At 44.2% G+C, this 22,584-nt stretch overlaps 1 protein-coding gene across 2 annotated transcripts in view; it reads left to right on the top strand.

Moving 5' to 3' along the window:
• The window catches only part of LOC106588558 (immunoglobulin superfamily DCC subclass member 3), a 37,881-nt gene that overhangs the window by 3,992 nt on the left and 11,305 nt on the right, over window positions 1-22,584 (top strand). For both annotated transcript variants that reach the window (XM_014177689.2, XM_014177688.2), the window contains exons 2-9: window positions 6,287-6,598; window positions 9,790-9,934; window positions 10,195-10,325; window positions 10,697-10,834; window positions 11,480-11,638; window positions 19,765-19,930; window positions 20,565-20,815; window positions 21,130-21,294. In XM_014177689.2, coding sequence (XP_014033164.1) covers window positions 6,287-6,598; window positions 9,790-9,934; window positions 10,195-10,325; window positions 10,697-10,834; window positions 11,480-11,638; window positions 19,765-19,930; window positions 20,565-20,815; window positions 21,130-21,294 — 1,467 coding nt within the window. The remainder of the gene's footprint in view (window positions 1-6,286; window positions 6,599-9,789; window positions 9,935-10,194; window positions 10,326-10,696; window positions 10,835-11,479; window positions 11,639-19,764; window positions 19,931-20,564; window positions 20,816-21,129; window positions 21,295-22,584) is intronic.

The raw sequence follows: 22,584 nt of genomic DNA, 5'->3' as shown, positions 1-22,584 counted from the left end.
AATTACACAAGCAGTAAGCACCATTGGGACATGCTATTGTATTCTTACAGCTTTGTCATCCAAACCGTTATCTGCAGAGAGTTATATACTGTACCATTTGCTATTTGTGGGCAATTAATGAGACAATAACAGGCTTGCTATACAGAACTGCAGCGGATATGAGATACAGACAGTCATTTGAAGTTGATGACAAACATAGAACACTGTCTGACACACTCCAATGGTTTCAGTAAGGCTTCCTTCCGTGTGTTTATCATCAAGGGCACCTGGGACATTGGATATCGCTCTTGGCATGGGTGTTTATCAATAGACCGCCAGACAAATAGCGGCCTGATCGAACACCTGGTTAGTTAATCCTCTCTCGTATTAACGCTCGTTGTTTAACCCGAGCGCCAGTGTATACTACACACATTTGTTATTTTAATTAAAACACCCTCTGGTGATTACCGAGTGTGTGGTAACCTTTACAGAGGAGCTGGTGTTTTTAATTAAAAGGCTGCATCATTGTAGGTTTTCATTAAGTCCCAACCCATCGTGTTGGTAAATAAAGTACAGACTTGTCAATGACAATTGTAGTGGTACCAACAGTGTACCTTGCTTGGTGCAATTTTCTGAAACCATATCCAGTGGTCGTGACTGTGGTATCAAACCCAAAACGGAGGACATTATACTCAAAATTACCATAGAGGCTCTAAATACTTTAGCCGGTGTCCAATTCAAACAGACATTCAGACATGGAGAAGGCGAGTAGAAGTATTAGTGACCATATCAATGATCAGACAATAGTTTTCGAACTCTGGGTCGAACTTTCAGGAACTATCTGAACTCATCCAATAAGAAAAGCTGGTTTTTGTTTTCCGTTGCAAAGCATTTTTCTACAGTGTGCCCTGCTGAACACCACCCAGATACTGCAGGTATACCAGTAGATTGATTTGTCGAAAGCCTTTAAGCCCAGTGTGGTAGGACCTTACAAGATATGGCCTTTGTGTAGATTATTGTGTTATGCCCTAGGAGGACCCACCATGGCCCACAATGCCTTTCTTTGTTTAATGAGATTTCCTTGTTGGCTGTGTCCCCTTCTGCTTACCCACATCCCAGTGATTAAAAACAAGAGGGCATGCAGTAAGGTCTCCTCCCCATCGCATTGGAGATTATTTCTTATTGATCCTAAGAGGGGTCTAGAGTAGGCAGAAATTTGTTCAGGTCCTTTTAAGACCTGTGTGTTTGTCCATCCCCATCAGAAACAATCCCATCTACAAATGCAGATGGTCAATTCAGCTTTTTGACCTCTGGGAACCTTCTCCGTGATATCAATCAGAAATGAGGATCAATAATTCCAAAAAATGTAAATTTTCATGGCTCTTTGTGTTGAGGTGGAGTGGAGGTGTTTTAAATTGGATTTTGTAGTTGATCCAAACACACAAATAGCCTGAAATGTAAGGCTGCCAGTTAAATGTGTTAATGTCTCCAGGCATGAAAACAATCCCAGAACTAAGAAAGCCAAGCTCAAAAATAGCTGATTCATAGTTTTTTCTCCCAATGAACTGGATGAATGGATAATATGGTGTCCATTACAATCAAAAGCAGTGCAGTAATTTGCATGCAGTGTTAGTTAATTGCCCCCCCATTGCCATTTATAAGGGAGGAGTTCAAACATGGGTGGCACATGCTTAGCTTCCTCCTCAACATCGGAAACAGTGATGTCGTGTTTATTCCACTTTGAACTTGGCATATGCCAGCTAATGACGATCAATTCTTAAACAAAAGACTTAGGCGACTTGGGTGTCCCCCCCCCTCCTCCCCGCAAGCTCGTAGCCCGCTACAATAGCATGTTTGCATAAGCACTAAAAGAAGGCGGCGGGCTCCGAGCGAGGGAGAGAGTTTAACTCCCATTAGCGAGACAAAGGGGCGAACCGCAGGGCACTGAGTCTCACGCCTCCCAGCGATTCCCATTTTCCACACCCTGTTCCTTCAGGATTCCTCCCCCAAGCGCCATAGCTCCCTAGCTCCGCATTCAGCCATTGTTTACTCCGGATCCCCCACTGCTTTAATAGATCTAATGGGGGAGAAGAGGGGAGGGGAGGAATTTTTGGAGGTGCACAGTATAATACATTTGTAATCCCACACAAAAAGCCCTGGTTTACTTTTTTAGATAGGAAGGATGGAGTTTCAATAGCTTTTCTTACGTTTTTTAATAATTTTTTGGCCACAGAAATTGAAATTATAATCAGTTGTGAACCAAGTAGCCAAAGAAAGTCACAATGCACTTTTCTTAAATTAGCATTTTTTTACCATAAGATATTGCAAGACTTATTATCAGACATTATAAAAGCTCATAACAAGTTATATCAAGTTATAAAGCATTATGCCTGCAGACATTAACAACTGTCCCGGAGTCTGTTAACAACTGTCCCGGAGTCTGTTAACAACTGTCCCGGAGTCTGTTAATTAAGTCAAGCATTACCAAACTTTTTAAAAATGTTACTTTTAGACATTTCAGCACAAGTGCAGCCTACATGTTGATGCACTATTGATTATAAAACATAGGCCAATACTGTCAGTAGATTTCTTCCCTCGAATATGCCACATGATTACTAATGTGAGACCAAATCTTCTCTCCTTGCCCCAACACTTCATTGCACTTTAACAGCCCTGTAAAGTATGAGTTTCTCAGGCAACCCCTCCATCCAAGTCCATTCAATAGATTGTTTATTGCTTTATTAAAGCCTATAGCACTTTGTATGTACGTTTGGTCCAGGGCTCAGTTTTAATATACTGGTTCTTCAGTCACAGTGCAGCTGTAGCTGGCTGCCACTCAAACATAGATAAAGAGAGAGCGGGGTAAGGCTATGTGAGAGGAAGGCGTAACGCAATCAATGAGGGGATTTGCGTAGGTTTTGCCTTATCCCGGGCGCTCAGGCGCTCAGGACCCCCTTTCACTCACTCTCCCACTCTTTTTGAGGGGTGGGTGGCTGGCTAAGATGATCCCTGGCCGCCATTAGAATAGCCTGTAAAGTTCAGGGCCAATGGCCTAGGAGACAATGGTTTCCCGAGTGAGTGGGGGTTCGGGGCAGACCTGGTGGCCGGACGCAAGCTGTCCCCTCCATCCCCCTCTCCCCCCTTCCATCAACTCTCCTCCAACTCACTCATGGCCCCTGAAGGGTTAGGGTCGCATCCTCCAGGGTGGGGACTGGGTGGGGGATCCCCTGCTGCTCAGAAGAAGAAAAAAATAATTTCGGACCTTCCACCTCTGAAATTGGATTAATCCTCTAACTTGAGCACTCCATCCCACATCAATATAAGAACAGGTAGGTTATAGTGGATGATTAGCATAGTTGGATCAACATTTGGTAATCTTACAGAGAGAGAGCACATGTAGGCAAACTTCAAAGGCCTTAATCTAGTACCCTATTGCCTTGTCACTAGCTAGCAATATGTAGCAGCCAAGGCCATAGTGATTACATTGCTGCCTTGAAGGCATCATATCACCCAGATTAGGGCCATGTGAATGCGTTTATTGGCATACAAAAGAAGGGGACCCTTGATCAATCTCTTTGTTGATGCGTCAAGAAGCAATGTCTAATGCAGAAAGGCTATAGAGATGCATATTATTATCGTGGCTATTCAGTGCAAAGTTGGGTTGAGGCCTAGCAATTTGAACACATCTTAGAGAGCCATATATCTAAAATATTATGCTCTATTATACTGATATAGTGTCTTCTGAAAGTATTCATACCTCTTGACCTATTCCACATTTTGTTGTTTGCTTAAATTGAAAATGTATTCAATAAAAAAATTGTCACCCATCTACACACAATACCGCATAATGACAAAAGTAAAACGTTTTTAGACATTTTAGCAAATGTATTGTGAAATAAATACAGAAACATCCTATTTACATAAGTATTCACACCCCTGAGTCAATACACATTATTCTTAAAAGATTTTCAAGCCGATTTAAGTCAAAACTGTAACTAGGCCACTCAGGAACATCCAATGTTGCCTTGGTAAGCAACTCCAATGTATATTTGGCCTTAGGTTTTAGGTTATTGTCCTGCTGAAAGGTGTCTGTTGGAAAGCAGACTGAACCAGTTTTCCTCTAGGATATGCCCGTGCCTACCTCTATTCCGTTTCTTTTCATTTAAAAAAAACTCCCTTAACATGATGCAGCCACCACCATGGTTGAAAATATGATGAGTGGTACACAGTGATGTGTTGTGTTAGATTTGCCCCAAACATAATGCTTTGTATTCAGGACATAAAGTAAAAAAAATTGAAGTTCAACTTTAGTGCCTTATGGGAAAAGGGATACATAGTCAGTTGCACAACTGAATGTATTTTCTGCATTTAACCCAACCCCTTTGAATCAGAGAGGTAGAGCGGGATGCTTTATTTGACTTCATTAATGCACAGGTTGCAGTTGTTGGAGGTTAACTGCCTTGCTCCAGGGCAGAACAACAGATTTTGACCTTGTCGGCTCGGGGATTCAATCCATCAACCTTCCGGATACTGGCCCAGCGCTCCTAACTGCCAGGCTACCAGGATGTTTTGTAATATTTTTATTCTGTATGAAATTGTAAAAGTAAGTTAGGGTGCACAGAGACACTAATCAAGTGGAGTGGTCAGCAGAAAGAAGAGGATGAAGAGGATGAAGAGAGGATTTGTGAGAACATTGTTATTACAATTAAAGTCAAGGGCAAAAGTCATGGATGTGAGACCTCAGCTTTGCCAGGTGCTGTATGGAAGGGTGTGAAGGTGTGATGTGATTGTGGTGGCGGTCAGAGGGGACGATAAGAAGAAAGGGGGGGTAGATGAGAAGAAAGGGGGGGTTCGCTATAGTTTTGATAAATGGATGCAAAAGTTCTCCATTAACTTGATGGTGCGTCTCATCATGCAAGTTCAAGAGCATGGGGCTTTGAGGGTGTGTCACTTTCTCACTCCTTTTTTCCTCCCCACCTCAACAGCTGGGAGAAAGGGAGCGGCCATCTCGAGGGGTCAGGGTGGGGCAGGGGTTTTTGAATCTGTTTTCCCCCAAAAAGATGAAGAAAATGGGGAAGACTTGCCGTGTCGGCGGGGTCAACTTCGAGAGGAGAATGGGGTGATTCAGTGGCATGGGAAAGTCACCCCGGAGCCTTGGTGAAAGGGATGCAGGGATGCGGGGGGGAATTAGAGGGGCAGATGGCCCCCATAGAGGGGTGTGTTGGTTTATGGTGATGAGAATTTCTAGGGGTTGTGGGGAGGTGGGGTAAGAACAAGTATGAGTGTCGTCACTGCGCCATTGTCGCCAGTCTGCGCTTGGTTTAATAACCTCTTAGGGATCAGTCTGCGCTTGGTTTAATAACCTCTTAGGGATCAGTCTGCGCTTGGTTTAATAACCTCTTAGGGATCAGTCTGCGCTTGGTTTAATAACCTCTTAGGGATCAGTCTGCGCTTGGTTTAATAACCTCTTAGGGATCAGTCTGCGCTTGGTTTAATAACCTCTTAGGGATCAGTCTGCGCTTGGTTTAATAACCTCTTAGGGATCAGTCTGCGCTTGGTTTAATAGAAGTTCTCCTAACTTGACCCCACTAACCCTTGCTAGTCTTCTGCCTCCGTCTCGGCCGTTGTTCCTACCCTCCTTGGCTCAATGACTCCCCGGCATTTGGCCCTATTATTCTGTCCGCTTTCCGTAAAAGTCTTGTGGACGCAGAACTAACACAGCCATCAATCAGTTGGCCGGTGTAGAGTGTCAAATGCAGTTTTTGGGATTGGAAGAGTTCGCCCCTGGGGCGAACGTGGCTGTCCGTCTCTATTCTGGTCCCCTTCTGTGTTGTTGTGTCTACGTCTTTGCTTGTAAACACAGATACAGAGGGCATAGGACGGGAAACTTGGTGTATGAATGGATTAGAGACAGGCAAGGCTCCAGCCATGACATGCTCAGTGCCCCAGTACAAAGTGCTGTGAGGTGTAGTTTGAATTCTTTCATTTACTAGATTGTCCCATAAGGTCTGATTATCAAGCTCCCTTACTGGTCCTCCTTACCTCATCTTATAGTGATTGGGTTGAAAGGTACTTTATGGGTAAACTATATAGCCAACATTGAGTTCCTTTAGGAATTTACTTATAGTGGGTGATTAGATAAACAAATGCAATTGCATCACCGGTGTTCACAATAATAAACACAGTATTATCCTCATCATCCTGGACTACATGACATAATTTCTCCCCGCTGTACTGGTCTACAAAATGAACCAACACTGATGTTCTCAACCCTAACTGCCAATGATCTTCTTCCCCCCTTTTCTAGATGTATGTGGTGCCAAGGAGCTGGCGTTCCTATTGGAGCCCAGTGACGTCATCGCTGTGCGGGATCGGCCGCTGATGCTGGACTGCCGGGTGGAGGGTGAGGGTACCATCTCAATCACGTGGCGCAGGAACGGGGTGCCCATGGTTGTGGAGGAGCGGGTACAGGTGCTGCCCAATGGGACCCTCTTCATTCAGAGCTTCCAGAAACGACTAGAGAGAGATGGAAGTGAGACGGACGTTGGAGAGTACGACTGCGCCGCCCAGAACCGCTTTGGCATGCTGGTCAGCCGCAAGGCCCGGGTTCAGCTTGCATGTGAGTTCCCCTCCCTTACATACTGTTTAACCTAGTGTAATTTATGTAATGGTGACCTACAGTATGTACCAGTCGCCTACATAACAGTCACTTATGTAGAGGGGATGTCCAACACTCAACGTACATACAATACACAGAAAACATTTAATCTATCTATCTATCTATCTATCTATCTATCTATCTATCTATCTATCTATCTATCTATCTATCTATCTATCTATCTATCTATCTATCTATCTATCTATCTATCTATCTATCTATCTATCTATCTATCTATCTATCTATCTATCTATACACAACACAAGATAGCATAGTATTGAGTATTAAGGGAAATTGTTAATTTGCACTTGCTGGGATCGTTGTTCTCCACCTGCCAACCACTACTGGTGCTAATACAGTAGCTAAGTAACTCATTTTAAAGACTATATCAATACAAAGATTACACATCTTGACTTATGGCCGAGGCGCCATTTTACAAATGTCAAGGGAAAAATACAAGAGTTACATAATACATATACATTATTGCCCAGTACATAAAACATAGTTTTAGAGTAGCCTTGAATAATCACATATGTTTGAGTGTGGTTTGCCAACACTCTTATGCCCCATACACATTGTGTCGTATTTCATTACTCTATACGTCATCTTGACGGAGTCTTGCCCCGCTACTGAACGAACAAGTGTAGTGTTTGTAACGCAAGATGGTGGAGAGCCATCTCGTCAGAGATTTATTTTGGGAGATTGCAAAATATGACCTTTTCATTCAAAACAGCATAAATATATTGTTTCAGGTAATAATACATGTTTTGTTGAGTTACTTTGCAATCCCACTCTGTTGTGGACGTCCCCATTGAAATGCATGACATCCGATGCAACGTAACGGATTGCTTATGGTTAATGTGAACGAGGCTTTACAATTAGTAATATGTTCAATGTGTAGCCTGGCTACACAAACACATGATTAGTCAATAATATTCCCTTCTGAATGTGATTTAGAGAGAACCAGCAGCGAATGTTACCAGGGTAAGGCTACAGCAGTCATAAAAACTGTGGAGGTCAAAGCATGGATTTTGTATCTATAGGAGATCACTAAATGTAGTCCCCTCTCTGTCAAAACAGGCAATAGAGTCTGGTCTTAATGATGCTCCATACTGCAAAGACCTTTGTCGCATACTACTTCTCTGATAGAGTTCAGTGTGTCAAATCGGAGGGCCTGTTGTCCGGACCTCTGGCAGTCTCTATGGGGGTGCCACAGGGTTCAATTCTTGGGCCGACTCTTTTCTCTGTATACATCAATGATGTCGCTCTTGCTGCTGGTGAGTCTCTGATCCACCTCTACGCAGACGACACCATTCTGTATACTTCTGGCCCTTCTTTGGACACTGTGTTAACTACCCTCCAGACGAGCTTCAATGCCATACAACTCTCCTTCCGTGGCCTCCAACTGCTCTTAAATACAAGTAAAACTAAATGCATGCTCTTCAACCGATCGCTGCCTGCACCTGCCCACCCGTCCAGCATCACTACTCTGGACGGTTCTGACTTAGAATATGTGGACAACTACAAATACCTAGGTGTCTGGTTAGACTGTAAACACTCCTTCCAGACTCACATCAAACATTGCCAATCCAAAGTAAAATCTAGAATTGGCTTCCTAATTCGCAACAAAGCATCCTTCACTCATGCTGCCAAACATACCCTCGTAAAACTGACCATCCTACCGATCCTCGACTTAGGCGATGTCATTTACAAAATAGCCTCCAATACCCTACTCAATAAATTGGATGCAGTCTATCACAGTGCCATCCGTTTTGTCACCAAAGCTCCATATACTAACCACCACTGCGACCTGTACGCTCTCGTTGGCTGGCCCTCCCTTCATACTCGTCGCCAAACCCACTGGCTCCACGTCATCTACAAGACCCTGCTAGGTAAAGTCCCCCCTTATCTCAGCTCGCTGGTCACCATAGCAGCACCCACCTGTAGCACGCGCTCCAGCAGGTATATCTCACTGGTCACCCCCAAAGCCAATTCCTCCTTCGGCCGCCTCTCCTTCCAGTTCTCTGCTGCCAATGACTGGAACGAACTACAAAAATCTCTGAAACTGGAAACACATCTCCCTCACTAGCTTTAAGCACCAGCTGTCAGAGCAGCTCACAGATTACTGCACCTGTACATAGCCCATCTATAATTTAGCCCAAACAACTACCTCTTCCCCTACTGTTATTTATTTATTTATTTTGCTTCTTTGCACCCCATTATTTCTATTTCTACTTTGCACTTTCTTCCACTGCAAATCTACCATTCCAGTGTTTTACTTGCTATATTGTATGTACTTCGCCACCATGGCATTTTTTTGCCTTTACCTCCCTTATCTCACCTCATTTGCTCTCATTGTATATAGACTTTTTTTCTACTGTATTATTGACTGTATGTTTGTTTTACTCCATGTGTAACTCTGTGTTGTTGTATGTGTCAAACTGCTTTGCTTTATCTTGGCCAGGTCGCAATTGTAAATGAGAACTTGTTCTCAACTTGCCTACCTGGTTAAATAAAGGTGAAATAAAAAAATTAAATAAAAATACCTGGCAACCCAAGACCCCCTCGGACTCTATAGACTCTGTTATAAATGATGCTCCATGCTGAGAACACCTTAGTTGCATACCTTGCAACTTGAGACCACTTCAGACTCTTTCATCTCTTTTGTTTATTTGAGTCACTGTGGGTGATGAATGGTACACCCCACTAAGTGTACTGACATGTGGACATACACAAAACATACACACACAAAACATATAATGTTCAGACAAGATTTAAGATAAACACACTGCAACGCTGCTGGGTTTTTCACGCTTAACAGTTTCCTGTGTGTATCAAGAATGGTCCACCACCCAAAGGACATCAATCCAACTTGACACAACTGTGGGAAGCATTGGAGCCTGTGGAAATCTTTCGACACTTTGTAGTATCCATGCCCTGACAAATTGAGGCAGTTATCAAAGCAAAAGTGGGGGGAAGGTGTTCTTAATATTTTGTACACTCAGTGTATATTTCTGTGTAATATTGTTGACTCTGCTGCTTATCTTGGACCAGGTCTCCTCTTGCAAAATAGAGATTTTATCTCAATGAGACTAACCTGAGTCAATGAATGTTAAATGGGGATATATGTTTTGTTGTTCTTTCTTCCTCAGTTCTCCCTAAGTTCCATACCCACCCAGAGTCCATGTCAGTGGACGATGGCGGTGTGGCTCGCTTCAAGTGCCAGGTCAACAGTGTGCCTGAGGCCAACATCACCTGGGAGAGGGACAGAACCCCACTCAGTACCACCGACAACAGGTATCATCATACTAATATATAGGCCTATACACCCACTCACACACACCTAAAAAAATGGGTTATTGTTGGATGATTGCTAATGAACTTGGCGCTTGCCGTCACCCTGCAAGAGAGTTTGCCATATTAGCTGTGTAGGTACCTTGCTGCAGATAGGCATTTTGAAAAGTAGCTAACATTTAAATTCTCAGAATAACTATATGTCACATCTACTGTATGTGGGCACTAACACCTTTTTCAACCGCTCCCCCTCACTTGTCTAGGTACACTCTCCTGCCCATGGGTATCCTCCAGGTGACTGGTGTGAGGCGGATGGACGCTGGGGTGTACCGTTGTGTGGCCTCTAACATCGCCAACACGCGCTTCAGCCACGAGGCTGTGCTCAATGTGACCGGTGAGTGGGAATGACCCCACTGCTCAATGGCGACTCTCCATTGATAGCGCATCTTATTCCAGGACGAGGCTTAATCTGTGTCTGGGAAACCAGCCCTTACAATATAGATCATATAATTAGAGGGACCTGGTAATAGTGTTCCAATGGGTTTGTTCATGTTGCTTTTTTATCTATAATTTTTGTTGTTTGGGACACTCTCTAAAGAATACTAAACTGACCACGTCTATGCTAATCACACAAATTGTGTTAAAAGTCCTATAGGCTTAAGCCAAAGTATTAACATGGTCTTATTCAGCTGAAGAAACGGTCTTACGGTAGTGTCTTATCTCTCTTTGTGTGTGTGCGTTTGTGTCCTTTTCCTTTCTCTACAGGTGGGGCTTCCAGGATCTACAAGGAGCCAGTTATCCTCTCTGGGCCCCAGAACCTGACCATCACTGTCCACCAGACAGCCATTTTGGAGTGCATCGCCACAGGGAATCCCCGGCCCATCGTGTCCTGGAGCAGGCTGGGTAATGACTGTTCTCATGCAATCAGAATGGCGTACAATGGCCTTAATTTCTACCATACTCAGATGAGTTAATGCTAGCAGCTAAACAATGATTTGATCTCTGTATCAGCTATTCTGTGTATTATGCACTATGTTGCTCTATAGACGGGTTAGCTGAGAACGTCACGAAAACTATGCACATGCTTCAATGGAGCAGAAGGCCATTGTTTTTGCGAATCTGTATGGCCAGATAGCTAACAACAATAACAAGAAGCTGTTATGTGTGGAATCGTAATGGCTTGTTTCAGTTAGTTTTTTCTTGTCCTTGGTACCATGCCTTGTTTTAAGGTGTTTTGACTGATGTCACGTCTATGCTAACATGACAAAAAATTGCTAGCAAGCCGCTGTAACAATGTACTTGAGAGACAAGTGCTCATTGTGCAAATGTATTTATGTTTTTAATAAACATTGGAGACGAAATATAGTATAGTTCTTGTCAACAATCTAAGCCAAACCCGTTTTGCCCCATAGTTGTGCATGCATCGATTTTGTTGCTAAACAAACTTGATTTTTATTGTATGAACCCTGTGTTTTTTGTATTATGTTGGCCTATGTCTTATTCCTTTGTGTGTGAACTTGTGTGTGTACATTTGTGTGCTCTCTCCAGATGGGCGCTCCATCGGGGTGGAGGGCATCCAGGTGTTGGGCACTGGAAACCTGATGATCTCGGACGTGTCGCTGGAGCACTCGGGGGTGTACGTGTGCGCCGCCAACCGCCCCGGGACCAGGATGAGGCGTACCGCGCTGGGAAGACTGGTGGTTCAATGTGAGCTCCCTCCAAACACTTATACCATTTTCCCACTACTGTGCAGAAGTAAGCCGAGCCAAGCTGTACTGAGCTGGCCTGGTTTATCATCCACCAGTGTTGCTGGCACAGTGATGTGAAAAGAAAATATCTGAGCCATCAGAGTACGGTTTAGGTCAACACAAGAGTCTGAAAATGGTAATAATGTACCTGCCTCACCTCACTAAAAGGCAGAGCCTGAAGGCTGAATCAAAGTAAATTTTCAATAATTAATTAGGAATTTATTAAACAGTAAGTGATATCCTCCAAGAATGGCTTTCCATATCACAGTGAGCCTTAGCCAATGATCATGACAACTGACCATGACACTGACGGATACACAAGATCGCAGGATGGGGGAGGGGGGTTCATGTCCGGAAGGTGGGGTGGAGATGTGTGGGTGTAGGCTTTGGGCTTTTGGGACTGGCTGACCCCATCACATTAACCTGTATTGAATTTGGCCATGACTTCTGCCAGGGAAGGGAAGGAAAAGTGGTGGGTTTCTGAGAGAGGAGTTGATACCAAAGCTCCACCCCCTCATCTTTGCCCCCCTTAGAGCTTGAAGGGGGGGGGGAGGTGAGGTAGGGATGGGAGTTGGTTGTTTTTTTTGGTGACACTATTGGCGTGATAAAGACCCCGGGCTCCCACTTGTAATTAAGCATTGACGCTAGTCTCCAGCTGGACTTTGTGTGTGTGTCCACTGCTGCCACTACCTCAGTGACAAAGCCCATCCATCACCCAGCAACTGTCCATACGTTCACCCTCCTCATATTTCTAACTGTCATTACCTGCATTTTAATTGGCTATCCTAAGTGTTTCTCATTATACTGAGGACCACACAAGGGTCACGACACCTCTAGTTAATGTGAGACCAACAACATAAGAAAAACATAGGGAAAAATATGGCCCTACCATAAACAACTATGGAAAGGAAAGGGGGATACCTAGTCAGTTGTACAACTGAATGCATTCAACTGAAATGTGTCTTCCGCATTTAACCCAACCCCTCTGATAGGTTTATATTAGAATGTAATCATGTGTTTGCTCTCCTGCCTCTCTAGAAGCGATAATCGGCACTGAATATATAACTGATATGTGCAACATATTGATGTTGATGTAATATATCTAACATTGCATTTGCACTTTCAAAGTCAATCAATATATTGAAATATCCTTAGCTTTTCCTTAATGAACTAGCCAAATATAGCTATTTTGAAATACTTATTACAATACCTAGTTACAATACCTGCGATAGATTAGCGTCCTGTCCAGTGGGTGTACTTGTACATAAAGCTGCCTCAAGCTCCTGCCCCTATGGGCGTTCTGGCTTGGGCAAGTTTTGCTTACTTAGTTACAATAGCTAGTAGCTAGCAAACTGTTACAATACCTAGCTACCAACATGTTACCTAATACCAAAACAAAATGTAGCCTATAGCAACAAAATGTTACCTAATACCTAGCTAGAAAATATGACCTGTAAACTAGATCTCCATATATCCCTTCACCCCTATAATCCATTTAAATTACTCTACTTTGCACCCAGCTGTTAAGGCTCTCCCCATCCATGTTGTGTCAGCCTCTTTGACCTGGTCAATCAATAGTTCTCCCTATCAGTCTTTCACAAGTGGATTGGCCATGGAGGACGTGGTCTTTAATGTATTCATACATTTATTGATTGATTTCTCTCTATTTGTTAAAGAAAAAAGAACAAAGAGCTTTTTAGGATGGCGGTCACATGAAATGGGTGAAATTATTGATTCATGGACATTGTTAATGTCAAATACAGGCCAAAAGTGACCTAAAATCCCCCAATTCCCTTTTAAAATGTGATACTGGAGGTATATTCAGCTACAATGTCCGCTCAATATTTGCTGATACTTGATACTGTTTTCAAAAGGTGTCTATCATACTGTTCTCAAAAAGTGGCTACAATCCACCACCATAGTATGGACTTAAATTTGCCATGTTGCATCCAATAATAACAATACAAAGATATTGGTTAGGCACAAATCATATAGAATAGCAATGGTCATGAGACTAATTACTTCACCTATTTTTAGCTCTCACATGTTCCCTATTCCTGCCAATAAGGCAAGTCTAATCATATAGAATAATATGAAATACTTTGAGATATCATGCTATTAATATGTGAGACACCACTCAAGTTCAAAGTCCTACTTTGCAGTTGGAGTCCATTAGATATGTGCACTGTAAAGGAGGTTATTGGAGGCCATAGAGGTCTGCTATTTCACACACTCTATCCTCCTGACAGACAGTCCGTTTCCCTGACCCTTCTGCTTAAACATTCCAGTCATGGTCATGATATGACGGGACAGGGGGGACAGCCAGGATAGGACAGGACAGATGCAAGGCCAGACATTTGGACAATGGAGAGAGGAGAGAAAGAACAAGTGAGAAATAAGGGGCAGGATGTGCAGACGGTCATTGTGTGTGGGGTAGGGGGAGTGAGGGATCACCTCTCACCTTTAATCTGTGACCCCTTACCCCTGACCCTGTCCTAAGAAAATGGTCGAAGTCGGGGAATAGAGGGCGGAACACCGTAACGGGCAGGACAGATATGTAAGGAGAGAGAGAGAAGGGGGTGGGGTTTGGTGTGGAGGAGGGTAAGATTGATGTGTCCCCCAAAGAGAGAGGAGGGTGACCAGTCCCCATACCCTGTCATTTGTTACTACGGTTTTTGGGTGAGTGAGGAGGGGGGACAGTTGTACTCGTCACAGCTGGATGTCAGGCGGTGGGGGCAGAGTTCAGGGGACACCGAGGGAGGGGGGACACAAAGGGTGCAGAGCATTGTGTGATGACTGCTTTCTCTGAATGGAGGGCCGGTTAAATCATCCCCCTCATCCACTGCCTTCTTTGGGGTAGAACATTTTCATTTGAAAAATGTGGAGAAGGTTGGAATCGTTGAAAGGCTTTAAAATGCAGATCCCACAGCTGCCGGCTTACTGAGAAGGTCTTTTTCACATTAGATATGAGTGTCAGAACCAAACATCATATATGTCAGAAAGTAGAACATACACTATATATACAAAAGTATGTGGACACCCCTTCAAATTAGCGGATTTGGCTATTTCAGCCATACCCGTTGCTGGCAGGTGTATAAAATCGAGCACACAGCCATGCAATCTCTATAGACAAACATTGACAGGAGAATGGCCTTACTGAAGAGCTCAGTGACTTTCAATTTGGCACCGTCATAGGATGCCACCTTTCCAACAAGTCAGTCCATCAAATTTCTGCTCTGCTAGAGCTTCCCCGATCAACTGTAAGTACTGTTATTGTGAAGTGGAAACGTCTAGGAGCCACAACGGCTCATCTGCGAAGTGGAAGGCAACACAATCTCACAGAACAGGACTGCGGAGTGCTGAAGCGCGTAGCGTGTAAAAATCAACTGTCCTCGGTTGCAACACTCACTACTGAGTTCCAAACTATCTCTGGAAGCAACGTCAGCACAATAACTGTTCGTCTGGAGCTTCATGAAATGGGTTTCCATGGCCGAGCAGCCGCACACAAGTCTAAGATCACCATGCGCAATGCCAAGCGTCGGCTGGAGTGGTGTAAAGCTCGCTGCCATTGGACTCTGGAGCAGTGGAAACGTGTTTTCTGGAGTGATGAATCATGCTTCACCATCGGTCAGTCCGACGGATGATCTGGGTTTGGCGGATGCCAGGAGAATGCTACCTGCCACAATGCATAATGGCAACTGTAAAGTTTGGTGGAGGAGGAATAATGGTCTGGGGATGTTTTTCATGGTTCGGGCTAGGCCCCTCAGTTCCAGTGAAGGGAAATCTTAACGCTAAAACATACATGACATTCTAGACTATTCTCTGCTTCCAACTTTGTGGCAACAGTTTGTGGAAGGCCCTTTCCTGTTTCAGCATGAAACAAACTCCATTTACAAAATCAATTGTGTTAGAAATAGATCAGTTACCTTTTGATAAATATACTACACAGATGAGGGTCATATCCAAGCTATATATGGATATCTATATAGCTCTTAGTCACATGATCTATGAAACTATAACTAGGAACAACGTAACATAAGTGATATATGTTTCAAAATGTAGTCCTACCACAAAAGACATAAAGCCCCCCTATTTGATTTGGTTATGTATCTGTGTTGCCTTAGCGACCGCCTGGAGCCCTGAAATTAGGTTAAAATAGACTCTGAAATAGACTGAACCAAACTGGAAGGATGTTTTGTGTTTGTAGCATATCCTCTAGCTGTGCGTAATTGCATAATCAATTATGTTGCTATAAATGTAATGTGGTTTGTCTCTTACTCTTGCCCTTACAAGTGGGATATAACTACTGACCAAATGACAGTAATAACTACTGACCAAATGATATAAATAACTACTGACCAAATGTTAGAAATAACTTCTGACCAAATTACAGTAATAACTACTGACCAAATGATAGAAATAACTTCTGACCAAATTACAGTAATAACTACTGACCACAAACAACAGTCTGGGTGTAGGATATATAAGTAAATTGGGTAGATGTACTGTATGTATGCACTTAGTTCGATATGACTCAGTGTTTGAACTAGTCCTGACCACTGACCAGTATCCAAGGTTATGAGCTCTGTGTTCAGTGTAGACACATCACAGATAAATGTGATTGATTTCATGACCACTGTTTGATTCTGTGGCAACGGAGCAAAGTGAGGGCTCAGGGACCCTAGACCCAAAAGAGATATATCCTGAACATAGGATTGCCACTCAACCTTGACCGGGGTCATTATAATTGGGCAGACTGATGCATTTTTGTTTGGCTCTGCTTGGCTCCACCTCCATAGTTGAAGCGAGCATGTAATAAAACCCTACACACACACACACACACACACACACACACACACACACACACACACACACACACACACACACACACACACACACACACACACACACACACACACACACACACACACACACACAAAACACCCCCCTTGTGCTTCAGACGTCCATTCCAGTCGCCCCTTCCATTCAATCCAACAATCGGCCCAATAATTATCCCTCAACAGTCCCCCCCTGTCGTCATCATCTATCCTAACCCTAAACACAAATGCAACTTATTCGCAGAACAACAACAGTGTGGGTGTATGAAAGCAGTGCATGCTATCAACAGCAGTTATTAAATTATAGGTCATCAGGTTAGTGACATGATCTAGCCACTCTCAATTTCAAGTTGTTTTACATCATCCATTAGGGCTCCGTGAGAAATTGGTGAGAAATACAATGGCAAAAACATAGTGTAGACATATTCGAAGGCCATTAACCTAAAAGCTACAATGCTCAATGCTATAGCTGGCAATGCCTTAGATTTAATGACATACTAAACCAAGCAGTTACAGACTGGCTGAAGTGAAATTCAGATTAAATTTAATCAATTTTCTCCAGGCATGTGCTGACCAACTGGCAGGTGTCTTCACTGACATTTTCAACATGTCCCTGATTGAGTCTGTAATACCAACATGTATTACACAAAGGCAACCTGCCTACATGACTACAGACCCGTAGCACTCATGTCCATAGCCATAAGTGCTTTGAAAGGCTGGTAATGGCTCACATCAACACCATTATCCCAGAAACCCTAGACCCACTCCAATTTGCATACCGCCCAAACAGATCCACAGATGATGCAATCTCTATTGCACTCTACACTGCCCTTTCCACCTGGACAAAAGGAACACTTACGTGAGAATGCTATTCATTGACTACAGCTCAGCATTCAACACCACCCTCAAAGCTCATCACTAAGCAAAGGATCCTGGGACTAAACACCTCCCTCTGCAACTGGATCCTGGACTTCGAGACGGGCAGCCCCCAGATGGTGAGGATAGGTAGCAACACATCTGCCACGCTGATCCTCAACACTGGAGCCCCCCAGGGGTGCATGCTCAGTCCCCTCCTGTAATCCCTGTTCACCCATGACTGCATGGCCAGGCACGACTCCAACACCATCATTAAGTTTGCAGACGACACAACAGTGGTAGGCCTGATCACTGACAACGACAAGACAGCCTATAGGGAGGAGGTCACAGACCTGGCCGGGTGGTGCCAGAATAACAACCTATCCCTCAACGTAACCAAGACTAAGGAGATGATTGTGGACTACAGGAAAAGGAGGACCGAGCACGCCCCATTCTCATCGACGGGGCTATAGTGGAGCAGGTCGAGAGCTTCAAGTTCCTTGGTGTCCACATCACCAACAAACTAGAATGGTCTAAACACACCAAGACGGTCGTGAAGAGGGCACGACAAAGCCTATTCCCCCTCAGGAAACTAAAAAGATTTGGCATGGGTCCTGAGATCCTCAAAAGGTTCTACAGCTGCAACATCAAGAGCATCCTGACTGGTTGCATCACTGCCTGGTACGGCAATTGCTCGGCCTCCGACCGCAAGGCACTACAGAGGGTAGTGCGTATGGCCCAGTACATCACTGGGGCTAAACTGCCTGCCATCCAGGACCTCTACACCAGGCGGTGTCAGAGGAAGGCCCAAAAAATTGTCAAAGACCCCAACCACCCCAGTCATAGACTGTTCTCTCTACTACCGCATGGCAAGCAGTACCGGAGTGCCAAGTCTAGGACAAAAGGCTTCTCAACAGTTTTTACCCCCAAGCCATAAGACTCCTGCACAGGTAATCAAATGGCTACCTGGCCTATTTGCAATGTGTGCCCCTCCTCAACCCCTATTTTACGCTGCTGCTACTCTCTGTTTATCATATATACATAGTAACTTTAACTATACATTCATGTACATACTACCTCAATTGGCCCAACCAACCAGTGCTCCCGCACATTGGCTAACCGGGCTATCTGCATTGTGTCCCACCACCCACCACCCACCAACCCCTCTTTTACGCTACTGCTACTCTCTGTTCATCATATATGCATAGTCACTTTAACCATATCTACATGTACATACTACCTCAATCAGCCTGACTAACCGGTGTCTGTATGTAGCCTCGCTACTTTTATAGCCTCGCTATTGTTATTTTTCACTGTCTTTTTACTGTTGTTTTTATTTCTTTATTTACCTATTGTTCACCTAATACCTTTTTTGCACTATTGGTTAGAGCCTGTAAGTAAGAATTTCACTCTAAGGTCTACACCTGTTGTATTCGGTGCACGTGACAAATAAACTTTGATTTGATTTTTCTTGCAATTCAATCTCTCTCAATATCTCTATGTCCTCACATCTTCCTCAACATTCCTCTTACCGATTAAACAAACAAGCCAAAGACCAAAGACACTTTGACGGCCATTGCTTAACAACAACACCTTCAAGTCTTGTTTAGATCCTGGGGATCTGTATTGGCGTTTAAAGAAATTGGGGTCCAACGGAGAGAAAGCACCTTGGGGAATATAAAATCCATGCCTCCTCCATCCCTCGATCTCTCTCACTTTCTTTCTCCATCTCTATCTCTCTCACGCTCTCTCTCGCACTCGCTCCTCCTCTCTCTCTCGCTCTCTCTGCTCTCACACTACCTCTCCCTTAGACCCTGTTTATCTCTCTTCCCAGGCCCAGTCTCTCTGGGCCTTAGCCAGAGAGGGGAGAGGGCAGGGGCTCAGGGGGTGTCAGTGTCAATAAATCAATGAGATGCTTAGGGGGCAAGAGGGGCTGGGGGGTCTCTACATATATGCATGTCCCATTGTGTGCTATTGAACTTGGTGTCAGGCGGGACAGTGAACGCCGCATCTGTCCTGGGGACACTGGAGAGCCAGGAAGGGTCAGAAGGGGATAGCGAAGTGGGGGTTAGGGTTATGTTAGGCTGTCCTCTGGAAGTCTCTCCCTATGTTAAGTTCAAGCTCCAGGAAGAGGAGAGGAATGTTTATATAGATCTGTTGTGGTAGATGTAGGGATGTTTGTATGTATTGATACACCTGCAATTGTTAACATTGAGGTATATGTAATGTGGGCAGCATGCTATAGGCTACTATAACTAGGGACAAAGTGTTCCCTGGTCAGGTCACACAAGCGAATGCAATTGTAGCTTGAATTTCCCCCACAGTAATACAAGGATTAATCACTTACATACACAATAAACTTACAACAAATACATCATTCTCTCTCAACCAGCTCCCCCTGAGTTCATGCAGTGGCCGCAGTCTGTCTCGAAACCAGCGGGGAGCAGTGCTGTATTCACCTGTGTGGCCCAGGGCGTCCCCGAGCCTCACCTCATCTGGCTGAAGAATGGCAAGATCCTGATGCCCAGCGACAACGTCAAGCTCACCAACAACAACAGGTACTGTACACCAGGGGTGTATTTATTCCGCCGATTCTGTTGCAAAACGTGTCTTAAACGGAAGCAAACGGAATGAAACGGGGACCTACCAGAATTTGTCCAATAGAAACTCTTGTTTTGCTCTCTTTGCTTCCGTTTGGTTCTTAAACGGTAATGAATACACAGCTGGGTTTACATATAAGCAGACACTAAGTCTTATCTGTAGCGACTTAGGCCTGTAGTCGGTGCATTCAACTTAAGTAGGTAAAACAAACATATCAAAATCATTGCAAGTAAAATGTTCGTCGCAATGTACGCTAAATCTGCGAAAATCAGCACTTCCCCTAGATTATTTTCCAAGTGGACCTACAGAAGAGCAGTTCATATATTTCACCACAAGGTGGCATTTTTGGATAGTGGCTGAAATCTCCCTCTGAGTAGGCTGAAGCTCTGTATTTACACTGAGCAAGAGAGGATGGGAATCAATGATTATGTTTTTTATCACAAAGAATTCCATTGTATATCTGAATATTTGTTTTAATACATACAACCAACCCATTTTTATGTTGTTTACCCAATATATCAATGTTTTAATCTGTCCTAACTCAAATAAACAATCAAAAAATGTATCTAATCTTTAATCTCCATTATCCAGCACCCTGGCCATGACGCGCATCACCTCGGAGGATGAGGCCATCTACCAGTGCATCGCTGAGAACATGGCAGGCACCAACCAGGCTAGCGCCCGTCTGGCTGTGCCCCTGGCCAAGGATCTGCCCGACTCCCCCAAGGGCCTCACGGCCACAGCCCTCTCCCCCAGCGCCCTGCAGCTCGCCTGGATCCAAGTGCCAACCGAGATCACCGACGGCATCATCGGCTATGTGCTCCACAGCCGCAAGATCGGAGGTGAGTGAGAGTCTGTGTGATAATCTATCAGCGTTCAAAGCAGAGCTAGGAGAAAGCTCTTTCTTAATTGCCTCAAAAAATCTGTCCTCTCCTAGCCTCCTGTCCTTCATTGTGCTGATCTAAAAGAACTGGCCTGGTGAAAGCTGGCCAGTTTACTAAGGACAGATTTTTAAGCAATTGAGATAGCATTTTGTTTTCTTTCAAATACTTTAGTTGCACTTGACTGAGTGTGCCTGCTGCAGTGGAACTTAACCCTAATTTATATTTCTTCTGCCACAACAACTAATGATAATACTGCTTGTTGTTCCCCCCAGAGCCGGACAGCAGAGAGCTGCAGGAGGCAGTCAGTAAAACCACCTTCCAGCACAACTTTATCAACCTGGAGGCAGCCACCACCTACTCCATCTACCTCAAGGCCTACTCCCCACTGGGCGCCAGCCAGCAGTCCAGCACTGTGGTGGCCACAACACTAGGGGGCGGTATGTCACCAGGAACATGTTAATGTTATGACCAGCTTACATGCTGACCACGCTGCTCGCGTTGCGTGAGTTGCAAAATAAATGTACACATACATGTTATTCAATTATTGCACCCACACTGCTCGCGTGCGTCAACAAACGTTGGCGTAGCCAGGCGCTAAAATAGCTTGACGTGCTGCAAGTCCCGCCTTACCCATCTCCTCATTGGTTTTTAGGAGCATATACCAACTTGCCATCTCCTCATTGGTTTTTAGGAACATATACCCACGTGGGTGATTGAAAGATGAACTGAGGTCCACACTCCAGTCCAGTTGGTAGTGGTAATGCACCTTAAAGTTGGTTGCCAACCGCCATATAAAACCCGAAGAAGAAGCCTGAAGGAGGAGAGATTACAAAAAACTAACTCGGTTTACCCTTTTATCTGTGGATTAATTGTCGGAGTAGAGGACCTTGGTCATTTCAGGTGTCACGCTCTGATCAGTTTCACCTGTCCTTGTGCTTGTCTCCACACCTCTCCAGGTGTCGCCCATCTGCCCATCTCCAGGTGTTGCCCACCCGTCTGTCTGTGCCAGTTCGTTTTGTTTGTTCATACCTACCAGCGTTTTTCCCTTGCTCCTGCCTTTGCTATAGTCCCTGTTTTCTAGTTCCCAGTTTTGACCTTTCCTGCCTGCCGTCCTGTACCTTTGCCTCTACTCTGGATTACCGACCTCTGCCTGACCTGACCCTGAGCCCGCCTGCTGTTCCGGTGCCTTACACCCTCTCTGGATCTTTGACCCCTGCCTGCCTTGACCTGTCGTTTGCCTGCCCCTTTTAAAGAATAAACTTTTGTTTCTTCAACACTGTCTGCACCTGGGTCATACCTAAAACGTGATATTCAAGTAAAATAACAATCCAATGTTTATATCCCAGGACAAATTAGCTTACAACAGCAAGCTAGCTAGCTAAAATGCCATAGATATGTAATGCTTTTCAATCTGTCCCCAAATTAATATAGTTGGTTCAGAGTTTGTTTTGATATTTCAACCTGCGTGTCCTGATCGCGTCTGGTGTGGGTGGACAAAATCAACATGCACGCGCGCGAGCGGTCTGGTCAGCATGTTACCTTCCCCAAACCCTAAACATAACCATTTCCCTGTGTGCAACATAAAGGGTTACATAAAGGGTTACACTTTATAATTACTTTCAACAATAACCATTTATAAACTGTGTATGAATAGTGTACTATTATACTTATAGTGTACATATGCTATTAATAAATGTGTGTTTTTGAATTGAACATTTCTAAACATT

The sequence above is a fragment of the Salmo salar genome, chromosome ssa27 (assembly GCF_905237065.1).
Source record: "Salmo salar chromosome ssa27, Ssal_v3.1, whole genome shotgun sequence".
Taxonomy (NCBI): Eukaryota; Metazoa; Chordata; class Actinopteri; order Salmoniformes; family Salmonidae; genus Salmo; species Salmo salar.
Note: the sequence above shows the minus strand (reverse complement) of the source record. Positions and strands in the feature narration are given on the sequence as shown.